The sequence below is a fragment of the Balearica regulorum genome, chromosome 2, assembly GCF_011004875.1.
Source record: "Balearica regulorum gibbericeps isolate bBalReg1 chromosome 2, bBalReg1.pri, whole genome shotgun sequence".
Taxonomy (NCBI): Eukaryota; Metazoa; Chordata; class Aves; order Gruiformes; family Gruidae; genus Balearica; species Balearica regulorum.
The window spans coordinates 1,828,201-1,855,021 of record NC_046185.1 but is presented as its reverse complement, the minus strand read 5'-3'; the positions used below and the strand labels follow the sequence as shown (position 1 = coordinate 1,855,021).

The following is a 26,821-nucleotide window of genomic DNA, read 5'->3' as shown; positions in this document are numbered from 1 at the left end:
TATGTGTGATAACCAACTTACTGTGAACAGAAGATACTGAACATCCCCTCTGTGCTGACATAACTATCGAGCTATTACCTGTGTGTCAGGCAGGGTGGGTTGTTATTCCTCACAGTGCTTTGAAACTCAAAGAGACAAAAATATGTCTTCAAGGATCTCTTCAGAGCTGTAACGATTTGAAGCCCGAACATGTCAAAAGGGCTATCTTTTATGTGTTTTCTTAGGTGACTTGAATGTCTGGGGACACTTAGGATTCAAGTAGGCTTAGGAAATCAATGGGAGTTCAGCACCTAACTTATTTAGACTCTCTCGAAAATCCCAGGGGAAGCTCAGCCACAAAGCATGACTCTTTGAGAGCAGTAATTATCCCAGAGCAACACACTTTTATTTCAGCCAACAATACCATCATGGGGAGCTGTTCCTAACCCATCACAGTCCACATGCAAAGATGTAAGTGATACTGGCTAGGACACCCAGGGACATCACTCCATAGCTGCTTTGCTTGCTGCTGACTCCATTCACATTGCATAATGGTTTCTCACAGCAAGAAACCCTCTGATAAGTTTGGTTTTGTTGCTGACCTGTTGCTGGACATGTTGGAGAACACATCTTAGAGATGACATATTTAGGCCTGTTGGGCTCTAATGCAGAAAAGAACAGGGAGGGGGAAAGAAAGAATAGAATGTGAGAATCATTGTTAAAATGTTTCCATGGCTAAATCTGCATTGGTGAATAAAAGAGGGCCAGTTACTAATCCTCAAGGCAAATATGCCCTCTACTGAGGACTAGCAACAGTCTGGCCGTGTCCACACTGCTGCAACATGATGCTGGTCTTCTCTGGGCTCCATTTTTCATCTGTTCCTAAAGTGGAATTAGCATCATTGTGACCAGCAGGTCGAGGGAGGGGATCCTGCCCCTCTACTCTGCTCTCGTGAGACCCCATCTGGAGTACTGTGTCCAGCTCTGGGGTCCCCAGTACAGAGAGACATGGAGCTGTTGGACCTAGTCCAGAGGAGGCCACGAAGCTGATCGGAGGGCTGGAGCACCTCTCCTATGAGGACAGGCTGAGAGAGTTGGGGTTGTTCAGCCTGGAGAAGAGAAGGCTCCAGGGAGATCTAATTGCGGCCTTCCAGTACCTGAAGGGGCCTACAGGAAAGATGGTGAGGGACTGTTTATCAAGGAGTGTAGTGACAGGACAAGGGGTAATGGGTTTAAGCTGAAGGAGGGTCAATTTAGATTAGATGTTAGAAAGAAATTCTTTACTGTGAGGGTGGTGAGGCACTGGAACAAGTTGCCCAGAGAGGTTGTGGATGCCCCTGGCTCCCTGGCAGTGTTCCAGGCCAGGTTGGATGGGGCTTTGGGCAACCTGGTCTAGTGGAGGGTGTCCCTGCCCTTGACAGGGGGGTTGGAACTAGATGATCTTTGAGGTCCCTTCCAACCTAAACCCTTCTATGATTCTATGATTCTATATATGGGTGGCTTGCAGTTCAAGCTGCCTGAAGCAGTGCTCAGGCTGGGTTGCTGCCCACCAGGATGGTTTTCCTACAGCATAAAACCAGGGAGAATGTATTGTATGACCTGAGGTTTCACCTGAGAGCACATGGAGGTGTTTGAGGGTGCAGACCCCCAATGACAGACCTGAAGGATTGCAGGATGGCAGAGGGAGTCAGCTGTGGTACAGTTTTACCCAAACATTTTTGGAAACAACCCTGGGAGTGAATATTGCCATAGCAAGGGGTAGCTGGAGTGGTCAGCAGAAAGCTGGGGGGAGCTAACCGTGAAGCAGCACACACAGACCCAGGCTTGAGTTCACTCTCTGGAGCTGCTATATGTATCTTGGGCATTTCCCCGACTCCTGGTAACAATATCAAATATGTATTGACACTGCAGAAACTGCAATAACACGCGACAAGGTCGGTGTTTCCTAACAGTTGGTGATCGGGGGCTATTGTTTCCATCTGTGGCCATGACTGGGATGAAAGCCTATTCCTGGCACTGCTCTTCTACAGCACAAACAAGGTGCTGTTGTTCAGAAACGTACTTGTTCCAACGTTGCTACGGACAGTCACGCAGTATTTGTCTTCTTTTGCGCACATGGAAATGGTCAAACAGTTCTTGTTGGACTCCTGTTCTTGGCACACGTAGCACATAAATGGGTAAGCTGGGGGAAAAAAAAAAAAAAAAGAAAAACCACATTACATGGTTTAGGAACCACAATACCTACAATCCAGATACCTCCATTTTCCTAGTTATAGCCTGATGAATGCTTGTGTGTGAATGACCAGTGACTTTCTTTATCCCTTGACCCGTGGCAGCAATGTTAAATCCCTTTCTGTCTCATATGTCTCTGACTGCGAAGTGTTATTGATCTGTTTGCAATCTCTGGCAGCAGTAGATGTGAGCGGAATCCAAGGATTTGGGGTCTTTTATGATGGAGATTATTGCCGAGCAATAGCTTCTCTGTCCTGAGAGTCCTGCCACGTGAATTGCCAATTACTGCTCAGTCACTTCTCCTGGGCAAGCCTAAGCAGGGCTAGCCAGGGACAACTTGAGGATGCCTGGAGCATTTTGAGGAGGTAGACAATGCCCGGTGTCCTACTTCCCTTTCGTCTGGCTCGAAGGGTACTGTCACGTATCCTTTCTTGTGATCGAATGCTACTAACTGAACTGGCCTAACCTCCATCCTAGGAAGTCAGGCGAGGGTAGTCAGATACTCTGTCGAACTTCTGCATGGTACTGTAAAGTAGAGAATAAATGGGAAGTCTTAACCAAAAGTATGGTTTAAGTGTTAAATGCGGATTTGGTGGGATAATTCATACATCTGCAATGCAGATACAGAAGATAACTGGCAGGAAGGGCAGGCAGCGATGAGATGCCTTGTCTGTCAACAATGTACCACTTGCCCTCAAATCCAGAAGGTGGTAGGTAGACCTCTGGAAAGTAATCATAAAAAGGAAGAGCAAAAACACAGTCTGGATGAGAAACCACACCAAAGTGTCTGCAGAACATTCCCCAGCTAGGCAGATTAATTGTTTTATAGATTTTATGGTGGTTGGGTTCTGAGCTTGTGAAATCACTCAGAGTATGTGTTTTTGTGTGTAACAGAGGGGATGAGTTACTTTAAAAACACAGACGTTTTTGGAAAGGGAAGCAAGCACTGTGCAGAATGCTTGCTAAGTTCCTGGTAAGTCTGGGGACAGTCTGTCAGTATGGGAAGGCCGGAAAGCAACCTGAGGACACGTTCCTATGAGTGCAGTTTTTCCTGATAAGAAGTTGGAAGCAAGGAAGTGGAAGGGCAACATAGGTCAGAGAGTCCATTAAATGAGAAGTTCCTGATAGGGAAGGGAAGGGAACGGAAGGGGAAAATTATCAACTGTTGATGCTGAGAAGGCCATAACATTGTGTGGCTTTTTTGCTATGTTCATCGCTAGAAAAGTTGAATCTTCATTTCAAGGGTAGAGGAGATGCAATAAGGTTTTACCAAATTTTTGGCACAATCTTGAATGACGTTGTTGTGAGCAAGCCCAGGAAACACAAGCTAGTGAAAATGCAACAGAATAGGTGTGAAGCCAGACGTGAGAACACACTCACAGGGTAGTTCACAATGGTTATTGTTCAAACCAGCTGGAGCAGTGCAACGCATAATTTCTCCAAAGCTCTGCTGTGGGCTCAGGTCTATACAGTATCATCCCTAGTGACAGTAGGGATGGGATAGAGGATGCACATCACATTTTCAGATGATGCCAAGGACAAAACAGCTGAAAACATGCTGTAAGTGCAGTTCTAAGTGATTTTGATAGATGGATGTAATAAAAGAACAGCAAAACAGAATGGATGCAGTTCAATAAAGAGAAATATATTACACTAAGATAAAAATTAGCCACTTAAATGTAGGATGAGGAACAACTGGTTGAGTTACAATTAAGAACTGCAGTGTAAACAGCAGGAGTCAACCGTGTCACACTATAGCAATAAAAACAAACGTCACCCAAGGGAACACAGGCAGCAATGTCATGTGCAAGATATGCAAAGTGGCCTTTCCACTCTGGCAAGGCCTCAGCTGGAACCCCGGTGACCAAATCTGTATGTGGCACTTCAAAAAATATGCGAAGCATTTGGAGAGAGACCAAAGGAGAGGGAGGAGGAATGGTCAGATAGATACCTTGAAAATATGTCCTCTTAGAAAAAGTTAGAAGCATTTAGTTTGTTTAATAAAAATGATAAAATTCTGAGGAAGACACAAAAACCTTCTTCACGCAAGTAAAAGCATGCTGCAAAGAAGAAAATAAACTGTTCTACACATCCTATGGTGAAAACACAGGAGAACTGTACAAAAAGAGATTTTAAGAGATGTTAAGACTGACTTTCTAAAGGGATGAGGGTCTGAGCAATTCCAGGCTCTAGAATCTTCTTTGTTGAAAACATCCAAGGACACATTAGACAAACATCTGCTTGGTTTGGTCCAGCATTAGAGCAGGAAAAGCATCATGACCTTTTAAGATTTCTTCTGGACATAGTATATCTATAATGGTGAGTTCATGGAAGCGAATGGCAACTGACCTTCGTCAGTGGGCTTTGAGATCAACAGTTTTGATCAAAAGTTGCTTATTAGAGTCTTTAATGGGAGCCCAGATATGTGAGAAGGATCAAATAATGGTTGTCTCCAAGATTTTCTTTGTCCCTTTCTCTTTTTTAGAACTGAATATCCCTTTCCCCACCCCAAAACTGGCCAAAGCTTCTGATCTTCCAGGCATGCTGCAGAACCATCTGACCAAAAAAAAAAAATGTAGGAGTAGGGGGTTGATACATCAGAGAGCAAGAATTAATTAGATGCCTCTTTCTCAATCCCTGCTAGATATGTATCATGTTTTTGGGAAACCGTCAGGCGTGGGGGAAATATTGGCAATCTGGTCATTATTCCTGATGTGCAAATAAAGATGTAGCAACACACGTATCCATCCCAGAAGAAGGACACACATTCAGAGTACTTCAGACTTCCCGTTGGGAGAAGGATGCCTCTAACATGGCATACGCACCGAAAAGTTCTCTGATTTAATCTATAAAAAGTCTCACTGGTGCATTTCCTAGGGAGCAAGACACGTGGCAAACCACGTGGCTTGCTACAATGGAGGAGGCAGCAGTACAGAAATATCTGTAAAATACTCCAAACCAATATGGATTTAAAAAATATGTTCTGTTATGCTTTCTGACACTTCCAACTTGCATCATTTGGGAAGATCCTATGGACTACTACAGGGATATAACCTGGCATCCAGCACTGTACACTTAGAGCTCTATCACTCGGTACTGCCTGCTGGAAAGCAGAATTAGTTTATCAGGATCTTAGTTCTGCAGCAAATCGTTAATCGAGGTGCAAAAGGAGTTGGTGGCAGCATGGCTGCAGCATTGGAATACTGCAAAGTTGGTGACAGCCCTCTAAATTTTTGCCACACGAAAAGTTTTCACCATCTTATCTTAACTAGTAGCAGCATTAGATGCTCACCTTGCTCCACACACAGGACAGCAGCCAGCAAGGTGCCAAGAGTAACCTTCATCTCCACCAGATCCTCTCAGCCGGACTGGGGAGATGTTTGGAGGGCAGGTTATATACCTTTTGAACAGCAGCAGTTTTACAGGTTCCAGATGGCTCACGGGTGGACATGAAATCAAACCAAGGGTGTGTAATGTGCATGTGGGAGTTCTCCATGCTGGAGCCCATGGAACAGGCTGGGACCTTGGGGAAAAACCCTCTTAGCTTCACATTTCTTGCTCTTCCAGTCGTATGAGTGATGGGAAATGAGGATCTGCTCCCTTTTCCTCCGAGTTTCTTCTTTTCCTTCCTCCCAGCAGAAGCAGCAGCTGCACTGATGAAATAGCAGAGCCCGGAGGCACAGGAAGACAGTCCTAGCAGTGCATTTTTCTAATCCCTTTGGATAGTCAGCGCATGATGTACCAGGGTTCATACCGTTCATTTTCTTTAATTATTCCACAGTACCAGAAGCTCAGACTCTGAACTGGCCTACACTAGTTTACCTCCTATAAAATCAGTGTATTTTACACTAAATGAAATTAGCTAATGGTTAATTAAAGAGAAGATTTTCCTCACATTTTCATCTCAGTCTTCATTTCTTCATCAGTTTTCCATTACCTGTAGTTAATCCCTCTGCTTGCTCTTCTCTTGGTTGTAATTCTCAAATACCTTATACACTTTTTATTTAATGAAGTTTTGCTTCTATTTCAGGGATCCTTTAGAGGGTCTGCTTTCCTCCAGGCCCAACAGTTTCTGGAAATCAGACCTCCATTTATGATGCTACAAATTGGCACCCTGGAATTGCTTCTCTACTTTGAAAAAAGCCATTTCTCAAACTGTCTCTTTTTCAATCTTTCCTCTTAAATCAATCCTTTTTCTTCTATTCTTCGGTGTTGCTCTCCTCTGAATTTCTTGAAATCTTGTTCTGACATTCTGGGAAATAGACCCTAATACAAGATGCATCTTTTAAGGGCTTGAGCTGCCATCTCAGTGGAGCTTCCTCCAAAGTGAAATTAGTCCTGGACAGCAGGTAGCAGAACGTGCTAAAGAAAAAGTTGCCAAAACCCCCTTTTCCTGGCAATTATGAAATAACTTAACAGGCAGTTCCCTAGAAATAGCCACTAGTAGGGTATTTTTGTCTGGTTCTAATATGAATCATTCCAACACTGGAGGATTTCCTTATCCATGTGAGTTTCTGACGCTTTTTCAGGCCCTCCTAAACGGGTCCTAGAACGACATCATCGGGTGGTGAACTCCAGAATTGTTTAAGCCCGATGTCAAAATAGATATCCCTGCTCTTGGTTTTGGAGGTTTGTGAGGTCAGCAGGGGACATGCTGGTGATGACCAAATCAGGCCTTCTGCTTTGCAGAGGGCAATTTGGTTTACTGCCCAAGTGTGTTATAAACAGCTTGTTCATCATAATTAGTGGGTGTGTCTTGCTGGTGTTTTGCAATAAGGGTAAAAGGAAGCAACCATTTTTTTCCTTTTTTTCGGTCCTATTAATTATGCCATAAACTTCTGTTATGTATATTCATTTTCCCTTCCTCCATGAATGAAAGAGTGCTCTAATTATTGCCATATCCCGCCCCCCCAGCTGACCCATGTTGACTTTAACAACATCCCTTTGTTCTTACGTGAACCCTCATGCAATAGGATGTTGGCTCAGTGCAAGTCAGCTTCGAAAGAGCGGTGAGGCTAAAACATCCCCAGCACACAACAAATGTGTACTAAGGAGAGAAATCTGAGTAAGAAACAAGCTCTTCTATGTCAAACAGTTATCTGAGAGCTGTCCCCAGGACAGCTTTGTCTTTGTTAGTACCTAGATGTACTGTAATGCTGGAGCATGCCCTCTTCCCAGCATCTGGAGAGAGGTAATTTTGCAGCACAGTGACTGGGTCGCAGTGATTCCTTCTTTCTCAAAAGGAAAGATTACGAAACCCAAAAGCAGTCAGAGACAATGCTTAAGCAGCCAGCGTGGGGAGGGTGTCTCCTGCTGCCCAACATCACAGCCTTCAGCCTGGAGCAGGCAAGCGGGGAAGTAAGTGAGAAGTTAAGATTGCAAAAAACCCAAGGAAGTTGAATCACCACTGTAGAGTAGTCTCATCGCTACCCATTCAGGAAAACTAAAATGGACCTCAAAATTGAGCCATGAGTTGGCTGTAAGACAACAGAGCGGCAGTTAATTTTGGAAAAGGGATGCTTTTGTCACTTTCCAAGGCTTCCAGAAGCTTTTTAGACCCAGTGAAGACCTTGCTTTGATCTTTTGCATCCATCTTGTGTCTTGCTTTGTCATTGATTCACTGGGTGTTAATCGGAGCTGGGCAAACAAGCAGAGAGAAAGGGAAGAAATTTCACGTTGTGAGGGAAAAAACCCAAATTATTTGAGGAGAGCAGGAGGCAGCATAGGTCCTTCAGAATCAGTGGTGATAGAGCACTGAGCGAGGGAAAAGGAGGGCCAAAATTAAACCACCTCCTCCAGCTGCCTAATTTAGGCAGGGCAAGGTCCCCTTGGGTGATTCAGGTCCTGGTGCAGTGACTCAGAGCACTGAAAACTCAGCTCTTAGATAATTCACACAGAGAGCCAGCTACCTCCCAGAAGCCATCCAAACTATTTGAGTGAGATGCCCATTTTCTTCCTGAGAGCCCTCCAGGCATCCCAGATGTCTCTGCAGGGCAGCTTGCCACTCTCATGCAAGGAGCATGCAACCACGGGAGCCAACAAATAAGAAACCCTGGGCGGAGGGATGTGGAATTAGGCAGCAGCATCTGCGTGGGAGATGTCACATCAGGATTTCTCAGGAAGGCTGGCAGAGAGGAGTGTCCTCTTACACAACACCCGTTGCCAAGGGAGCTTTCATGGTTTTGGGACCTCCTGTGCCTCAGGGCAATTGCTGCTCCCACCTCCAGATAAGGACCCTTTTATGTAACTTGAGATGTGGGTCAATCTTTGGCTCACATGTATGGGCTGTGTTGCTGGGCAGTGGGGAATGCAAAACCTATGGGATCATGGAGAAACCAGGCAAGAGGGAGGCAGGCTGGGGCCCATGGATGGAACTGCTCCCTTAGGGATGGACCTCCTGGCTTCCCAGTGCTGTTCAAAACTTCTCCATGCAACAGCCATAAGCAGACCATGAAACACTCCACAGCAGAAGCAGGGTCTACTACCAAGTGCTTTCACCCCTTCGCCCACAGATTTTTATACCTTCCTTCACGTGCCAGGTTCCCTCCCAGCCCAAAACGGAGGCACCTGCCAAGTTCAGGTAGCACAAGACTTGACCTGATTTTAAGCCTGGATGCCAAGAGCAGGTCTGTATTCACATGCGCAGCAGGACAAGACCTGCGGCAGTACTAGTCCCAGCTTGGCCTTTGCCTCTGCCAACCAGCATTGTCCCTAAGAAGTCCTGAACCTGTGGATAGCAAAGGCTGAAGACTACTTCAAATAGTTCAGTTGTTACCACCTTACTGTCTGGGTGTGGGGCAGAGCATGGCCATCCAAGACCACAGACCAGTTCTTTGCTCATTCGAGGTGTTCAAAATGTGTGTGCCACTTGAATATCTCTAAATCTGGCAGGAGAGGAAGAAAGGTGAAGAGAGTAGATTGGACAGAAAAATGGAGCCAGCTCAGCTGTGGGATGGCAGTGCAATAGAAACCATGGGTACAACGGAGAGTCTCGTGGCTAAAGACGGAGTATCCTTGGCCAACCTTGCATTTGCACCGAAGGAAAAAAAGATGAGCTGAGGCTCTAGCAAGAAAATACAGGTTGGAGGCTGGGTGAAGAAGTCAACAAGGAAGGCTGGGAGAGAAAACAGCCAGGGAGTGCATAGCTGCGGGTTGGATATGGATGGAAGGGTGGACAAGAAGGGATGGGGTGAGCTGGAGCCTTGAGACCACATTTTCTTTGCAAACCTGTTATAAAGATCTGGCTGTTTCTGAGTGTTGCTATTCCTCTGCTCTCAGCAAATACCTGGCAGAGTGAGCAAAGCATGTGGCTGCTCTCCCTGTGCAATGAGTCTATGGACAGAAAACCAGCTGGGTGAGCTGCTCCCAGCTAATTATCCCGGGAGGTCTTTGTTGGGGTTATCCTAGTGGAGAGCTGCTTCAGCTCAGGAGAAAGCACTTCAGCCTCCTGTGACTCACTTCGGAAGGGTTTGAGTGAGCAAATCTCTCATTCCTAGCTAAGATTATCCACAGGGAAGGTCAGTGCAGGGGAATGAGTTCCTTCAATTTTAACCCCGATAGGAAACTTGACTAGCAAACATAAAAGATTTATTTTGAAAGTTAATATTTTGTTATAGATGAAGCTGAAATTTCCTTGGTAGAAACTGCCTGTCTTTTCTGATGACTTTCCTTTAAGCACCATGCAAGATACTTTTTTCCCCCCTTTCAAAATAATCCGTAATGCTTATAAAGCAATTTCAACTGGAAGATCTTAAATCAGTTTAAAGAAAATTTAATGCTCAAGATCCCTTCATGTTGGGTCCCGCCTTGTCCCCTCTGTTTGCCTGCTGGAGGGCTCAACAGCCATTTCCTTTCAGTCAGCTGACCCAGAAGAGAAATTGAAGGCAAGTTAAATAGAGTACAGTTTACTCTGAAATGAAGTCACAAAATGACACTTCTGCCAATGCAGGGAAAAAAAAAAACAACCCAACTAAACTAAATCTGTGGAGAGGTTTCCTGGGTTTCCTGAAGTGAATGCAAAGCAATTGCAATATATTTCAGCATTATTTCAATTTGACTTGCAGACTAACGTCTCCGCTTTTGTTGCTGCTAACAGGGATGCATCCTGCCACTAGACCCGATGTACCATACCACACAGTCACACAATAGAATAAAATAACAATTTATTGTGCCCGGTTTCTGTTTAACAACTATAATATTAAAGGCTTCCTCAGAGCAAAATGATACAGGGCAGAAAATGGTATAAAGGGAAAAATGGCACAAGGGAATGGCAGGGACAAAATGAAGGGTGGCAGGGGGCGGGCGGGGGGGAATGCACAGAGTTTTATAAAGGCAAATAGTAGGAGAGATGGTGACCATATGGTGCCCTTCTGCATGTGCAGGACTCCACGTTATGCCTTTCTCTTCCGAACACCATTTTGAGGTAGGGCTGTGCTCTTACGCACTGTCGTCAGAGCACAGAAAGAGCAAAGATATTTGCTGATGGGATGTGACCTTTCAAGTAGGAGAAAGAAGACATCATTCACACTATACAGATGAGAGTTTGATCCCTTGCAATGCAAGGCCAAGCAGCTCCTTTACCCACCCCAAACCCCTCCCCAGCCCCTTTAAAAACCCAGCCGGAGGATGCAGGCGAGACTGGCCAAGACGCCCAGAGCTATCATAGTGAAGCTGGTTTTCACACTGCTGGCACCACTGATGTTGCACAAGGATGTCTCGCAGCAGCTGGTAGCAACACCGGCTATGCCGATATTCAGGTCAATTGTTGGGCAAAATGCAGAACATTTCTTGGTAATACGCTGGCTACGGTCCTTGCCTGAAGTGGGAGAAAGAGAAAACAGGAGGAAAAGTCAGGTTTTTTTATCTTGTATATTTTTTACAGACTTCAATGATAGACTGGCGGCGCAATACCCAGTGGGGAATATGTTGGTCTGTACTTAATGCTGTTGGTTTTCCCTTGGGCTTGGTCACATTGCATCATTATTTGTGTATATGTGACCTATGGAGACCATCTCAAGGCCTTACAACTCCTCTGCTGTTTTCAGGGCCAGTTGAGTGCAACCGAGGGCAAGAATTTGGCAATCTTTTCTTTACTATGAGGGTGGTGAGGCACGGGAACAGGTTGCCCAGAGAAGCTGTGGATGCCCCTGGATCCCTGGAAGTGTTCAAGGCCAGGTTGGATGGGGCTTTGGGCAACCTGGTCTAGCAGAGGGTGTCCTTGTCCATGGCAGGGGGGTTGAAACTAGATGATCTTTGAGGTCCCTTCCAACCCAAACCAGTCTGGGATTCTATGAAGATTGCAAGACATCATCGTCACCATGCCTTGGGACTGCTCCTTCCGCAGTACCTGATCCTTTCCAATTCCACCACCTTGTGAGCATGTATTTGAGCTTGGAGGTGAGACAAGGGGTTTGTGCAGAGAAATCCTCTTTTTTTGAATGCCTCCCTTTCCTGAGTGTGTTTAATCAGCAGTGCAGTATTGTTACAATATATTACAACAGAGACGGGCTATGCTGAGTTCCCACCTGCTGCAAGATTTGCTTTCTGTGTGCTATGATCCTCATTAATTCTTCCACCACACCTCATGGTGGGAGGGAGGCCCTTCAGTCAGCCTAACCTGAACCCCCTCTTGTCATCAGAGCCTTAGAAAAGCTTCAGACTTACCAAGTCCCGTGGTAGAATAGGTTGTGAGACAGTACTTCTCATGCTCAGAGCATGTGGTTGTACTGAGACAGTTTATGTTGGAATCTGCATCTTTGCATGTGAAACACATCAAGGAGAAAGCTGCAAAAGAACCACACAACACTCATCAATCCCCTCTAGAAATATCCATAGGAGCATGAAACTCTTTGTGCTGCTCCAGATGGAGTATCTGTCAAGCTCAGTGGCCACAGGCAGACACCTCCTGGGTGTATGAAACTCAGCCCCAGAAACTCTCCTGGACGCAAATTACTTTAAGCTCAGATTCCTGACACTGATGTGGTTTGCTCATTTAGCAACCCTCAAGGGATCTCCCTTCTGGATACTTACTTGAATCCATTTAAACATCTGGCATCCGCAGTGTGCTTTTGGAAAGATCTCCCCAGTCTATTTCCACCTGCAGCATGGAGCTCTTGTGGTTTCTTTCCAACCTGGCTCCTCCAAGCCCCAGTTGCTGGGCACTAGTTCTTGTATGGAAAGAGACCAGCTGATTCCTGTCCACACTCATCCTCTTCAAGTCATCTGAAGAGTCCTGGCCTACATACCCTTCCTCAGACCACACACACCCACAGTGAATTATTTTAAAAATATTTTCAAACACAAAAAGGGAGAGACACACCTGAGAGTAACTTCCCTTTTTTGCTGCATGCCCCCCCAACATATCTCAAATTAGGGACAAGTGACCTAGATCTGTGCTTGCTGGGAAGATGGATGCTTGCGTTTGGCTGATTCATTTTCAGAGCATTCCTGGGCAATCCTGGACCTGTAGAAGACAGGGCTCTACAAACCACCCCCTTGGCTGCAGCAGACTCCTTTTTACAGCCGTCTGCCGGCGATGACTGCCTAACACTACAAAATGTGGACATCTGTAACACCGTACATCTGCAAAGCGCTGCGCTAATATGAATGAATGAATGAAAACAGCTTGCACTCAAGTAAGCTAAGGCAGTCATTCATAGCAAAGGGGTCCTTGGGGAAGGTTTCTTTGCATGATAAGGGGAATTTCCTGCTCATCTGTTTATCTGGAGCAAACACTCCTGCAATAATGTCACCCACCAGGGATTAGACTTATTCTCATTTCCAGGATATCCCTATCTATGGCCAGTTAATACCCATCTCATTCTTGTACTAGCACTCTCCTTTAGCGTTGCCTTCCTTGCTCTTCATCTCCCTCACTCTTCTTCTTTACCCAAGCTTCTTTGCCCTTGATAGTGCCTTTGCCAGCAATGTCTCAACCTCACTGCTGCCCTTGTTTGACCTTAGACAAGTTCATCTTGCCTAAACAGGCTCTCTGCTCCCTAGTGCCCTACTAGCCGAGACCTGGCCCCAGCTCAGGACCGTGACCTGGGTGACCTGGCTCACTGTATTTCATAAGCCACAAATCCTTCTCTGTCTCTGTAGGAACTGTCTCCTCTCCCCCACTCCAGCTAACAGCCCCTTCTCCCTTTCCATGGCCACCCAGCACTGACCTTCACTTTCCTCTTGTGGTCCGTAGTCCTCACAGTTCCTACTCTCCCTCTGTTGTCTCTCATTGAAGAGCAGCTAGCAGAGGACACAGAGTCTGGGCAACTGGGCTGGCAGTGACTTAGATCCCATCTCCCTCACCATGCTCAACACCGTTATGATTTCAAAAGAGCCTCAAACGTGGCACCCAGCTCACTCTGACTTGATACCAAGACTATTGCAATTTGCTTCCTACTTTGGTTATGGTCATTTCCATCTCCAGACCCTCTTGGCTGTCCTGCCTGGCTCGCTCTTGCATTCAATATTCTCCTGATGCTGCAGGCTACTTTTTTTTTTTTTTTTTTTTCGAGTCTGGGACCATCCTTTAGACCATCTGCACTCAAAGTGGTGTGGCTACATTCTCTTTTCTTGTGCAAACCTCACGTAGGCACATTTCTTCTCCACCCCACTGGGAACCACCCTTTCATCCCAGAATAACTGTACACTAGAGCAGAGTCCCCAAACTGGGTTTTCCAGACATGTAACCCATTTAATTCTTTAATTAACACAACTGGGTTTTCCAGTCATGTAACTCATTTTATTCCTTAATTAATGCAGCTTCTTTAATCAAGATCATTGCAATAAAAACTTCCTGAATCTACACAGGAAAGAGTGGAGCTTGTCGCATGCCCAAGTCCTGTTTCATCCCAACCTCCCAAAGCTGCTAATTTCAGAGTCTAGTTGCCCTGAGACCCTTCTAGCCAGGGGAGAGGGCAAGCACCTTTCAGGGGTGATTTTGCCAACCTCTTTTTTTGCTTGGAGGTTTCTCTCTCTCACACATTTATTATAGAGGACTCTTGGAGGTACGTGGGCTCCTAACTGAGTGGTTCAGTTAAGACCCTGAAGTCAGGTGGGATAATTTTGATCCTCTGTCCTGGTAAGAACTACAATTGCTCATGCTACTGAAAACCACTTCTGATTTTATTGTGTCTGTTGAGGTATCTGTTGCAACGAGGGCTGAGTGGGGAAGGGAACAATATTTCTTTAGATGCAAACCTGGGGTTAAACCAGGCTGTGAGGGTTAAACCAGGAGGCTGAGACCTCCTTTGGAGGTCTCCCGTCTGTGCCTAGCAAGATGTCTGCTCTAACTGAAAAATAACATTCCTCAAGGAAGATTTTTCACGTGAGTAATTCGAGACACCTAGGTAAACAACTTACACGTGTAAAACATTAGCAAATGCAAGTACCGGTGGAAGCAGGATTTACACCATTAAAATCAGTCAGGTTCAGGATTAATTGGAACAGCAACCAGCCTTCTGGCTAGATTGCACAGTGAAGCAGTGCTGCGTATGTGTTAATTTTCACCAACTCCTTTGATAAGTTTGCTGTCTCATTACGTGACATCTTTAAAAAAATGTGATTACAGTTGATAAGCTGCAGGAAAGGAACATTTTATTGCCCTCAACTTTCTCAAGTTGAGCACAATGATTTAGCACATGCCAAGTTTAAAGCCTGTGAAGTCCCACGGTAAGAACATTTACAGCCTCAAATTAAGTGTGAGCCTAAATGCTCTGCTAGACCAGGACCAGAATGGCCAGTAATTTGCAGGTAAAGCCCTATAGCAGAGACTGAGAAAGATTCAGTTTGCAATAAGGCAAAAGCCCCCCAAGCTGAGGAAATCAACTATTCTCCTGGAATAGCAGAGCATCTTCCAGAGGCACAGGCAGTGGTCCTTGGCAGAGCCCAGCCAGGCAGAGTTAAAGTGAAGGTTCCCACTGCATCCTCCCCCCCAAAAAAATAAACCAGCCAGTTATCAGAATGAGAATGGGACTCTGCATCTCCATCCCAGACCTGGGATCAACATCGGCAAAGCTGCAGCTCAAAGCAACAAGCCGCAAGAAAGAGATGGGAGCCAGAATTGCATCTTCTTGTGGCATGACCGTCTCTACCAATTTAGGTAATGATGATTTGTAATTGCAACCAATAAACAAGCAAGCAAAAAAGAAAAAAAAATCAGGCTGTAGTTAGTTATATGTCAAATTTGCAGCTTTATTGTATATATTGCCCTTTGCCTGTCCAGTTCTGTACATCCCTCAACAACTCCCACTTCTCACAGAGCTGCACCAAGGGCTCTGAGCTGCCTACACTGAGCCTCTCCAAGGGCTGGGCTGGGACTACATGAATCAGATGAGGTGGGTATCTCATCCCCCACTTCAGCTTCTCAGCATCCTTCCAACTTCTGGTGGGGATACGTTCCCTGGTTTCTTATCCTGAGGACTGGAATATTCTCTAGAGCCTAATGACCCTTCAGCTTTACCATTCATGTTGCAAAATCCCCTTGTCATCCTGCAATATCAAAAAGACATGCCCCCAACTCCGAGGGTCTTGCTAGTGCAAAGCGATCCTTGGAGACTCACCACTCTCCGTGCACAAGGCTATGACGAGCAGGACAAGAAGAGAAGTCTTCATCCTTTATAGGTCTTGCAGCCTCCAAAACAAGCAGGACTCACCCAGGGCAGGTTTTATACCTCTGCTGTGTTTGCTTTGCTGCTAGGATAATAACTATAGGGTTGCTGTGTCAGATGGTGAGTAATTAAGAATAAGATGTCAGTGCTTGTATGTGAAAGTATGCTTAGCTGGAACTCTAAATGGGCGTGTGTTCTCCCCCCACTTCTTTTCCTAGTTGTTTCACAATGCAGCTTGTTGGTTTGGTGTGAAGTATGCAACAGTTTCTAATTCTGGATAAGTGGAGGAAAAGCAAAACACAAAAACAAAACAGTGTCCATGTAAGAGGAGGATTTTTTTTATTATTTTTTTTCTCCAGACCAGCTTGGGTCTCAGAGCAGGCTGCATGCTTGAAGATCCTGTCTTCGCACACTGTTTTAGTGCATATGGAAATTGATTGAATTTGAAATTGAAATTGGGATTGAAACTTCTACAAAATGTCTCCCAGGATTGTCAATGCAGCTAGATCAGAAGAGCACTATCCTTCCACTGTGTTTCATAGGGGACCAGACATCATTTTCTGTGGGCCTTTTTAAGACTGCAGTTCGAAATCATAAATGTTTCTGTTCAAAAATTGGATATTTTATATGAGGGAAAAATGTTATCTTATTAGAAAATAAATTCCACTGGGCAATGAAAATGGCCACTTAAATTAAAAAATAGAAATAACACCCACCCACATCACATTGAACAAGCTGTGAATTTTTTCACAAATTACAAAAAATAAATGTCAGGGAGAAAAAAACAAACCAGTTAAAGCATGGAGAATGAGGAATTGCCTGATCAAGGATCTCAACTCATTAAGTCTTGAGAAAAAAAATATAATTATATCGAGCCAAAATTACGTGAAATGCCAAATAGGAGTATTCCACTGGGTTTCCATACGGTGCTCTTTATTCTTCCTTTTTTATCATGTTTCATTCTATCTCCCTGTATAAAATCAGAATCTTTCCCATCTTCTCCTGATTGCTGCTGCCTTTTCCTCCCACCGTTGTCTTTCTGCCATCTCGTCATGGGGATGGAGGCAGAGTCCCAGAAACGGTCCAGCTGGATCCCTTTCACGTGACATCCAGAGCTGCGGGAGCAACCTGCGTGCCCCAAGCCTCTGCCAGCGACTCTGCCCCTTGCTGCTCTCCATCTGTTTCATTTCCCTTTTTTCTTAGTCTCAAAGTAGTTCAGATTTCCATCTCCCATTAAATATTTGGGCTTCCAGTATAACCCACCTGCAGTCATCATCTCACCAAAAAGGACGTGCCCAGTTCTTGAGGTGATGTAACTCTTTCCAACACCTCTAAATTGAACGTATAAATATTGTTAGTATGGAGACCTGCGTGACTAAGGTGAGGAAATTTCTGCTTTCTCAATAGGTAGAGCATGAAACTCAGTTGGAACAGAGGTGGTAATTAACCAACACAGCTCAAAGGAGGGGTGTTGTTTGGCTTCATAAGGCCAATGCCTTTGTAAGGCACCAGGCAGAAGGAAAACAGAAGCTGGCACCTTCCATGCCCTCCCTTCTGAAATATTTTATTTTTCCCAATCCAGGAGGGATTTGAAGTGTCTTTATTGGTAAATCAACTTCTACTGCTGACTATTGGAGGTAATAGCAGAAAAGGGGTCTCTAGTCACAAGGCGATGCCATTCTGCAGCCCGTACGTTGCGCTGCAGAGGCAGCCCACATTCAGATTTATTTCAGCCAACAGCATCCATTAACAGGTACAGAAATAGAAGCTCAGCCAGGCACTTTTTTTTTTTTTCCCCTCTCCCTTGTAGTCTCATCCAAGCAAAAACTAAAATATCTCTTGTCTCCCACAAGCTGCTGAGATTTCGAGATGGCAAGGCTGTATTTCTTAAAGGAGTTATTACAGGATTTCTAACAGCAAAGATTGTCCATTAGATGGTCCTGCACTCTTCCAACTGGTCCCATATGTCCCTCTGATATTAATGTTACCTTCATCCCTCACCAGTGCCAGGTGAGATAGATTGAAAAGAACCCGTGGGGGTAGAAAGGACACAGATGATCAGGGCACCAGAGGGGCCAAGGCAAACGAGAAGATAATATCACAGTTTACGACTGATATGAAGTTATGAACTTCAAGAAGATTTTGGAAAGAGTAGCAGTGGGATTTAAGTGGGGGTGGAGGATGGGGCTGAAAGACTTATTTCCCTTGACAGAGTTGCTGAGTGGAGAAGGAAGGAGAGTGTTTTGTTCATCTTGTTCTAAACCTGGTTGAAATGGTCATGTGAGAAGGACAAACTTTTTTTTTTTTTTTTTTTTTTGGTGAAAAGATGCGGTTTTCATGAGACAAAAGCTGAAATTTAAAAGTAACTGTGAAACTCAGGTATTTTTACTAAATATGGACTTTTAAGCTGGCCAAAAGCTTTGAGAATCATTTCAGAAATTATTATGATTAGCATATAGGAAAAGTGATGGGGAAAGTGCTTAAAAAGAAGTGAAAAAAAACCCCACAAGTTTCTGTTGGTCCCTCAGCACAGAAACGCTACAACACAACCATTCTTCAGTTAGCCCATCTCGTATTTAAATACACACCAGAACACCCTCCTTGCCCAGAAATTAGATCTTTACAGGATGACTAAACGTAATCCCGTCTTCACAGCCTTCGACCAGCGCTGCGGTTTCTCCCCGTTGCACAGAAACACATGCCCTTTGCAGCCTGTCTTGAGCTTTGGTGGAGCAGGACTCCCCTCAAATCCATCTGGGCTACAAACATCAGGGCTTTTTTCCAGGTGCCACTTCTATACAAGCCCTCCCAAAACACAGCGCTGCACTTGTAAGCTGCTCAGCTGGGAATTCTGCACCGTCCAGCTCCAAGAGTGCATCTGTTTTGCCCGTCTTAGCTATAGCTTCGTTCCTCCAAGAGCTTCAGGGGACCTCCAACCCATTTCCTCCATCCCCAACTCTGGAAATGCAGCAGGAAAGGGAAAGAGCAGAGACCTCCCCACCAGATCAGACACCCATCGCCTCTGCCAGGCTCCTTCTTCCCATTTTCCCTGTCCCTGCAGGGAAGTCATGAGCAATCACTCAGACAACAGCATCTTCTCCAAGCAGGCACAGAGGGTCCCCTTTCTATGAGGACAGGTTCCAGGAGCACCATCCTCATCTTGGACATCTCCAGCATCTTGATGTGGCACCTTTACCTATTTTAGAAGGTTAAACCAACAAACCAGCAGAGATCGCACGAGAACTTTGCAGCATAGCCAGAAGCACAGCCGATACCTGCCAGACCCCCAGTCCTGTGTGTTAGCAGTTACAAAACAATTCTCCCTCTTGCTTGAGATGGGAACAACACAAATATCTTTGACCTTTCCAGATTGACACCTTTATTCGTTAGCGCTGAGTCATCAGGCAGGTCATCTGGCTGGTGCTGGATGCATCTGAGTCAATTGAAAAAGGCAACCAGGAGAAGACTCCCAGGTGCTAAAAAGAAGAATTCAATGTGAAGCAGAGATTCAGACTGCAGCCCTTTCTGGCAGGGCTGTTTTCTCAGGCTGATCTTAGTGTGGGTATAGCAAACACACTCTAGAATATCATAAAACTTTATTTTGTCTGACGGTTGTCACACACATGCTATCAAAAGAGCTTTCCCCGGGGAAAATTAGTACAAAACAGCAAATGATACAAGGGAAAAAATAGGAGCTACACTGCCATGCCATTTCGTGGGTGGGATCTGAAGCAATGTCTTGGAAGAAACAGGGTAGCATAGACCCTGTCAGAGACATTTGACAGAGCATGTTGGTTTCTCAGTTGGGGAATACCTTGTAGGTTCTTGGATTATCACATCTTTTCCCACCCCTCATCACAATCCTGCCCTGATGACACAGATCAAACTGGCCATAATTCCCAGGAACATCACAGCGTAGCTGATTTTTATGCTGTTGGCACCACTGAAATTGCACAGGGAGGTACTACAGCATTTGGTGGAATAAGCCGCCACACCGAAGTTCACGTTCGTCTCAGGGCAGTCTGCAGAACATTTCTTGGTGATGCGGTATCCCACGTCCTTTCCTGGATGGAGAATAGACAAGAAAGGAGAGCTGTGATTTAAGATTCTTCTGCAAGAGCTGATCAGAGGAGGATAGGACGAGGTGTATTGCTCTGTGCTTAATTTGCAATGCAGCAGTAACAGCTATCAGCAGATTTGATGAGTGCTGGGTGAGCATCCACACAACCTGGATCAAATGCATGACACTAGAAAGCCCTTGAAAGAAATCCACGCCGTGCTTCCTGTAGAACAGCGAAAAATCACTGCCAATGCATTTTTGGTTTCTAAAACCACATTACTTACATCCAACACCTTCCATCCTCCATCACAAAGCATGTGTGTGATCTCTCGCATCAAGCAGCAGGGTCTGCTGATGAAAATCTGTGTGCTCCAACCAGCCCTGCAACAAGGTGGTGAGGAACATACCCCAGGTGGTGGATCACAGGGCACTCCAGAGGGATTCACACGTTATATTTTGTGATCCTTAAACGTCAGTGAACAACAACTACTGCCCTCAAAAAACTATTGCTCATGAGTGTCTCGGGGGGGGGGGGGGAAGGGCAAAAAAAAACCCCCTCTCCTTGATGTGTTGCTGGTACTCACCTAACCCAGCAGAGCTGTATGTGGTTGTACAGTATTTCTCATGGTCTTCACACTTGTAGGTTTTAAGACAGTTCCAGTTGGAGTGCTCATTGTCGCACGTGTAGCAAAACAGCGAGGAAACTGGAAAGAGTGCATATGACACACATTAGTGGTTACCAGCAATGTCCTCCTGGGAAGAAAGCGTCAAAAGTCATGTCCCTTCATGTAAAATACCAGGTGAAAAGTATGTTACAAACAAGTCTTCATGACAAGTGAAATAAGACGTTGGTTTTGATTAATGAAGCTGAAAAGGCAAACAAGCAGAACAGAACGAGTTTTCTTTCTTTACTTGAGTTTTTCAGTCATTAAACCTGAAAAACATATTTTTTTCAGTCTGAGCAGCCCTCTCAGGTGACCATTCTTTCTCCCCAGGGTCCGCATTGGCCTGGTTGACAGCCAACCTGCAAAAGCAGAGCTCGCGATCTGCCTAGCTGGGTCTAGTCCAGTTCTGGCAAGGAGAGGATGAACTGGCACTGTTCTCAGGTGAGAGCTTAGGTTTTTTTAGTATTTTCAGACTGCATCTGCGAAACACTGTATAGACATGAATTAATTAAAGCCTATGACACCCCTGTGTGTTAAATTACTGAGCACAGACCCACATTAAAGGGAGTTCCCTGGGAGAGGTTGATCTGGACAATGGAGAGATTATTTCTACCAGCGCCTGGAACAACATGTTCTCACTGATATTATTAGCAGGGCTGAGCCAGGTCTATTACAAAGTTAGGAGGAGGTAGGATATGTATTTCTGAACAAATCTGAAGTAAATTGAGTCAAACTCCCAGGAAGCCTAGCTGGCCACGCTAGAAACACAGGCACGTTGCCATCTCGTTCCCTGGAGGTGGATTCACAATTGATGGAATCTGTTTCCCTCCTGTTCAGAGTCCCATGAAACGCTCCTCATTTCTGAGCAGGGGTGGCAGAGGCAGTTGAGCTGCTCTCAGGACAGCTTGCTCCATTGCCACCAGTGGTGGAGAGCTCCTGGTTGAAGGTGACCAAATTGCAAACCAAGGCGGGGGTCCTCTGTTAGGCTGAAACGTCCCTGGTTCAGTTCCTCCTGGCTTTCTCAATCCAGGTAGGTTCCTATTTCTGCTCAGAATAGCCCCTTTCAATTGAATTTGAATATGTTTTTCACAAGGAAACTCCTCCCAGGGACTCTCCAAAGCCCAGCTGCTCAGTTGATTCAAATTCATCTCTGAAGTTGAACATGCCCATGGCGCTTGGTTAGATAATTCCAGAAGCAGTTTTAAAAGAGAATTAAAAGCCATTTTAGGCCATTTTAACTACTCTAGGTAGGAGAAGAAAAAGATCTCCCCTCTGTGATGTGGGGAGCTCAGGTGCCTTGGGTACAGCTCTGGAGCCAGCTCTGGGTGCCTCACCATGTAACTGTTCATCTTGCTCTAAAACCTACCCAGATGGTCTTTTCTAATGCCAGGTGCTGCAAGCACAGGTGTTCTCCATAACAGCAGATAAAATCATCCTTGTTGCATCCTGGTTTTAACTTCTCTTTAACCAACTATTCAGCACTTGCAGTTTCTCCATCAGTTGGATAAGTTAAGACTCTCACCTCTCCTCTGGAGATCCCCCAACACGAGCTGTGGGCTACCCTCCTTTTGCAGACCGTGCCAGAGCAATCCAAAACATGGCACCTAGCAAGTGTTGTTGCATTTTACAGACCCTGTAGCGCTCTGTCATCTGCTTTTCTGCCAAATGTCACGAAGTTGTTCAAACCACTTCCTGCTGCAGATGGAGCCGAGTGAGCCGAGCATGTGCGCGAAAGCAACTGAAATGCTCTTGTGTTCACTGACTGATGCAAGGAAAATCCCTCCCAGTCAGGAAACAATAACAGCTTAAATCATTATAGCTGTTACAAAGCCTTGCCTGCGCCTGGCCTCCACCCTCCATTAGTTCTGGTTTTGCAAATGCAGCCAGAAATAGCCTTAACGGTGCAAAAAGGCTTGCAGTACTCCTCGGGATTGCAAACACATGCACAGAGCCAATGTTACCAACTGGAGGTTTCTTCACGATTATCTAGTTATATCTGCAACCTCCTCTTGACAGAGGACAAGCACAAAGCATTGCGGATCCCATTATAAACACACTCACAGACACTTAAAAAAGCTCTTCAAACCTATGAGCAAAGAGCTTTTAGGCTTTCAAATATCTGCCAGCAACCTAGTTTCTTAATTGTAATGTCATTGTGGGAAATAAAGTGAAATGCTGACAGAAGATGCGGTGTCAACACCATCTCTGTTACCTTCATCAACAACTCCTGAAGTTTCATTCAGGAACAATAATAAAACTGAAAGGCAAAACTATGAGCCCAGCTTAATTCCTATTAGCATTTCTCGGTTCACACATCTATCTTCAGATGTGAGTGGTCAGAACTTGCTACTTGAAGGTGTGAGAAACCAGAGCAGTGAGCTCATCTTCTTTGGGCTATAGGCACCTCGGCAGAACTCACCCAAAATGTAAGACTTAACCACACTAAATATTGCTTGATGCAGCTGATGCCAAAGAAAAACTGCAATATCAAGACTCAACCAATTGCAAAAAGAGTTGTCAAATCTTCTTGTCCCTGCATTATCTCTACTTTTTTTTTTTTAAATGAAATTTTCATCCTCTCCCAGCCTCCATATCTCCTTACCTTGCTCAGCACACAGGACTGCCGCCAGCAGGGCAATCAGAATAGCCTTCATGGTCGTTGTGCCCTCAGAGACTGAACAATGCGGCAAGGTGCACCACGGGAAGGTTTTATACTGGGACTGCGTTTACTTCGACTTCCTTTGATTACAGTAATTTGAGGTTTGGGGAGTGACAGCACATAAGATGTGATCAGTGATGGGTGTGTTTGTGCGTAGGAATTTATTACGAGGCTCCAGGTAGCAATTTCTTTTATATCTCATTCAGATCCAATCTTTTTTTTTTTTTTTTTTCCCCAAGGTCTACTCCTGCTGACCATGTCTGCATTGCTAATTTGGGGAACAATTTATCTGACTCAAACATGGGAGTCCCTTCTTACTCTGTTGGGCTGAACTGTGTGAAACCTGGAGCAAAGCAGAGGCAGCTGCGTTTGTCCAGGGTGGCTCATCGCTTGCAAGATCATAGCTGTCACCTGGCATCCTCCATCCTTTCTGTCTGCCATGATATGAGAGCTTCATATCTGTGGGAAGTGGGAGAGGAGGCAAAAAAGAAGATTTTCGCTGGATTGTCTGCAGTCATTCAGAATGATCTCACTTGTACTAAGAAAAGTGCTTTAAGCAGAAAACCAGCTCGTATCATCCCTGCAGTGACACTATTTGTGCCTGGAGATTGTCACTCAGTGGCTCCCATGGGCCAGGTGGGGATGGGATCTGATGCTTTTCTTTTGCTCTCTTTCTCTGTCCTCCAGAAGCATCCAAGGTTTCCAAGCGATGATGTTTGTTGCTACCAGTAGATCAACTCTGGACTCTGTCAGGTTTTTCCAGTCTCTCATGACCTTTTCAGTCCTTCTGGGTTCCCCCTTTCTGCTCCCACAACCGCTTTGCCACCTCTTGCCAAATGACTGAGGATGCAGCGGAGACAGAAAGTGCATGGAAACGTCTGCAGGAGTTAAACTACGAGTGGGAGTGAAAATTACTGAGAAATAAAACAAGTCCTGGTCAAGAAGACATCTCAGCAGACCAGGACCCTTTGTCTTTAGAGAGAGAAATGACCATGGGTAGTTCAGAGTCAAGGTTTGTAAGGTCACAAATGATGTGGAAACAGAATAAAGAACATCCAATTGCTCTTGCTTTTCCCCAAATTACTCCCCAAGGAGATGGTTCGTAGGTTCTGCCTCTGATCACCTGTCTGTAAGATCCTGGGCAGATGTCCCCATGCCCAACCCCCGTGATGTGTCTTTTGCTTCCAGTCATTCTTCCTTTGCCCAGTTCCTCCTTTTCTACAGCAGCTTTGGCCCCCAACGATTTCTGTCTGTGCCTGTGCCCAGAGCAGGGTGGGCAGGATGAGCATCCAGTTTTCAAAGTCTTCCACTGTGTTCCCTGGATTCGCCCTGACCTTGAGCATGAATCTTTAATTACCTCCTCTTTTAGCAAGGATGCGAGAGACCCACGTGACAGCTAATGTAGCAACGATACTTCGGAAATAATCTGTGAAAAAGCCACACTCGCTGAACAAGACTTTGTATAAATTCATGCATGAATGACATCAGACAGGAAATGTGATCTGCTAGAGCATGGGGGTGTCCCGTCCCATTCAGGGGGTTAGGGTGAAGTTAACTTTTTAATTCTCTGCGCAGTAGTCAGGGAGTAACGACAATTACTCTAGAGGTTCAAACAAATCACAAATTTACTTAAAACTCAGTGGAATTACAAAAGATAGAGGCTTGGCAAAAGGTATAACAATACTCAAAACTTAGCAGAACTACGAAAGGTCAGGGTTTAGCAAAACTTATCATAGAATCATAGAATGGTTAGGGTTGGAAGGGACCTTAGAATGGTTAGGGTTGGAAGGGACCTTAAAGATCATCTAGTTCCAACCCCTCCTGCTGCGGGCAGGGACACAAACTTGTGACAATATTACCCTAATGTGCCGAAAATGAAGTTAGAGACAAAGAGAGGAAAAGAAAGAGAGAAAGAAAGAGAGAGAGAGAAAAGAGAAAAGATATCACCACCCTTGGATCCAGTGATGTTCTCAGCTCTTAGTTGTAGTCTTCAGGTGGTGGGCGCGCGCCGAAAACTTATGTTTCCCCTTTTTCATAAACCGATGTGCCCGCCCCATAGGCGGGGATCTGTCATCACTGAGCAGGCATGGTGTGTGCTCAGGAATGTTCAGAAATGTTCTAGAAATGAGTCGGTGGGTTGTGGGGGTCCGGGGGGGGGTCTCACTGTTCCCCCGCTTCTGGGTTGACCAAGTGAGTGGTGATCTGTCACAGGCACATGGTGCACAGGGCACAGATGGTCTTTGTCAGCATGTTTCAGGAATAGAAGAGTGGTCTCACAAGATGTTATCCTGCCTCCGCAGGCTTCGTCCTTGTTCAACACTCCCTGGTCATCATCAGCCCATCCCTGCCCATGTCAAGATGGGTGTTTGCGACATCCACTTGTTATCAGGGCCTTACAGGGGGGAAATAGTTGGCATTAGTCCATGTGGGGTTTTTTATGTATAATAGCCAGGCTTCTCTCAGCCAGCTGGAGAAATGGAAACCAAAACTTCGTTCCCTTCCATCCACGTCACAAATACAAACATGAAACGGAATTATCGCACTGAATTCAGTTCATCTTGGAGCCAACCGAGCAGAAAAATGCAGCTCCTCAACAGGAAGAAGGGAGCAATGCATGAACACAGCAACACAATAAGAAAGAAGAAAGGCTTTGAAATTAAAACAAATAAATGAACAGTAAATAAATGACACTGTTAAAGAAAAGTGCAGCTGAATAGAAAATCTGCAAGTGAGAAATGAGCTATAGGAAGTGGAAATGTGAGGAAGCATTTAAATAGATTAGAGAGAGGGAAGGTTAATAATAATAAACAAGATTAATATTTCACCCAGAACTGGAAAGAGAAAAGGAGGGAGTTGAGAAATATTAGCACAAAGCAAAATAAATCAAACAAACACACAAAGCTTGGGGGGAAATAATTAAAGACAGGCAAAGTGAGGGTAAAGAAATAAGATGGGATGGGAGGGAAGTATCGATGCTTCACCATTTCTCCTATGGTGGCATTGCTTAGCGCTGCGCAAAATGTACATGTTGTGATGTGCAGACACTGTTCAGGTATTAACCACAACCTTTCAAGGTCTGAGGAGCGTTTTCCACAGCTCCACAAATCCCAGTTTAACCAGCCACTGGAGTCAGACTGCAGGGTCTCCTGTGGCACCTGGATGGGGAAGGCATCTGGGGCATCACCTGACCCCTATCCCTCTGTCCCTGAAAGAGAAGACTGAAAAAGCTTTGGGACCCAGCCTGGGGTCTGGCCAGGTCCCAAAACCAGGCTATTCTTGTGCGCTGTTGATATTGCAATCACGCTCAGGGCCAACGCAAGGGCTCTGGGCTCCAACCAGCACCACGGAGGTGGAGCGGGGGATGGGGCTCCTTTGAAGCAGAGCATCCCACTTTTTTCAAGCAAGGGAAGAAGAGAGCTGGAAGAAAAGCCAGGGAAAAGACAACTGGTGTAGTGGGAAGTGTGGATGGTGTCAGGAGAGTTCAGGGAATGCAGCGTGGAGGTGTTAAAACTACTTTACCAGGGACATAAAAAAAAAAAAAAGAGAAAGGAGGGCAGCAGGGTGAATCTTGCGGCAGAAATTGGGCTAGGTGGGTGTTAACGAAGGGTATTAAACAGTT

At 45.3% G+C, this 26,821-nt stretch overlaps 3 protein-coding genes across 3 annotated transcripts; all 3 read right to left on the bottom strand.

The window, feature by feature from the left end:
- Positions 1-429: 429 nt before the first annotated feature.
- LOC104639263 (lymphocyte antigen 6E-like) lies at positions 430-5,555 on the bottom strand. The gene is made up of 3 exons (XM_010307299.1): positions 5,504-5,555; positions 2,042-2,161; positions 430-641 (listed from the first exon to the last, which is right to left on the bottom strand). Exons 1-3 carry the CDS (start codon positions 5,553-5,555, stop codon positions 430-432), a joined length of 384 nt encoding a protein of 127 aa, XP_010305601.1.
- A 4,801-nt stretch (positions 5,556-10,356) lies between these two features.
- On the bottom strand, positions 10,357-17,359 carry LOC104639264 (lymphocyte antigen 6E). Its single transcript, XM_010307300.2, has 3 exons — positions 15,771-17,359; positions 11,875-11,994; positions 10,357-11,026 (listed from the first exon to the last, which is right to left on the bottom strand). Exons 1-3 carry the CDS (start codon positions 15,820-15,822, stop codon positions 10,818-10,820), a joined length of 381 nt encoding a protein of 126 aa, XP_010305602.1. The 5' UTR covers positions 15,823-17,359; the 3' UTR covers positions 10,357-10,817.
- Positions 17,360-19,397: 2,038 nt separating this feature from the next.
- Positions 19,398-24,943, bottom strand: LOC104639265 (lymphocyte antigen 6E). The gene is made up of 3 exons (XM_010307301.2): positions 23,146-24,943; positions 20,463-20,582; positions 19,398-19,882 (listed from the first exon to the last, which is right to left on the bottom strand). Exons 1-3 carry the CDS (start codon positions 23,195-23,197, stop codon positions 19,674-19,676), a joined length of 381 nt encoding a protein of 126 aa, XP_010305603.1. The 5' UTR covers positions 23,198-24,943; the 3' UTR covers positions 19,398-19,673.
- Positions 24,944-26,821: the final 1,878 nt, after the last annotated feature.

Coding starts and splice junctions, on each gene's coding strand:
- LOC104639263 (XM_010307299.1), bottom strand. CDS start 5,555: ATGAAGGTTACTCTTGGCACCTTGCTGGCTGCTGTCCTGTGTGTGGAG. Junction 2,162..5,503: donor TGTCCTGTGTGTGGAGCAAG/GTGAGCATCTAA, acceptor TTTTTCCCCCAG/CTTACCCATTTATGTGCTAC. Junction 642..2,041: donor CCGTAGCAACGTTGGAACAA/GTACGTTTCTGA, acceptor TTTCTGCATTAG/AGCCCAACAGGCCTAAATAT.
- LOC104639264 (XM_010307300.2), bottom strand. CDS start 15,822: ATGAAGACTTCTCTTCTTGTCCTGCTCGTCATAGCCTTGTGCACGGAG. Junction 11,995..15,770: donor AGCCTTGTGCACGGAGAGTG/GTGAGTCTCCAA, acceptor GTTCTTTTGCAG/CTTTCTCCTTGATGTGTTTC. Junction 11,027..11,874: donor CTATTCTACCACGGGACTTG/GTAAGTCTGAAG, acceptor CTCCCACTTCAG/GCAAGGACCGTAGCCAGCGT.
- LOC104639265 (XM_010307301.2), bottom strand. CDS start 23,197: ATGAAGGCTATTCTGATTGCCCTGCTGGCGGCAGTCCTGTGTGCTGAG. Junction 20,583..23,145: donor AGTCCTGTGTGCTGAGCAAG/GTAAGGAGATAT, acceptor CACTCTTTCCAG/TTTCCTCGCTGTTTTGCTAC. Junction 19,883..20,462: donor ATACAGCTCTGCTGGGTTAG/GTGAGTACCAGC, acceptor TTCTCCATCCAG/GAAAGGACGTGGGATACCGC.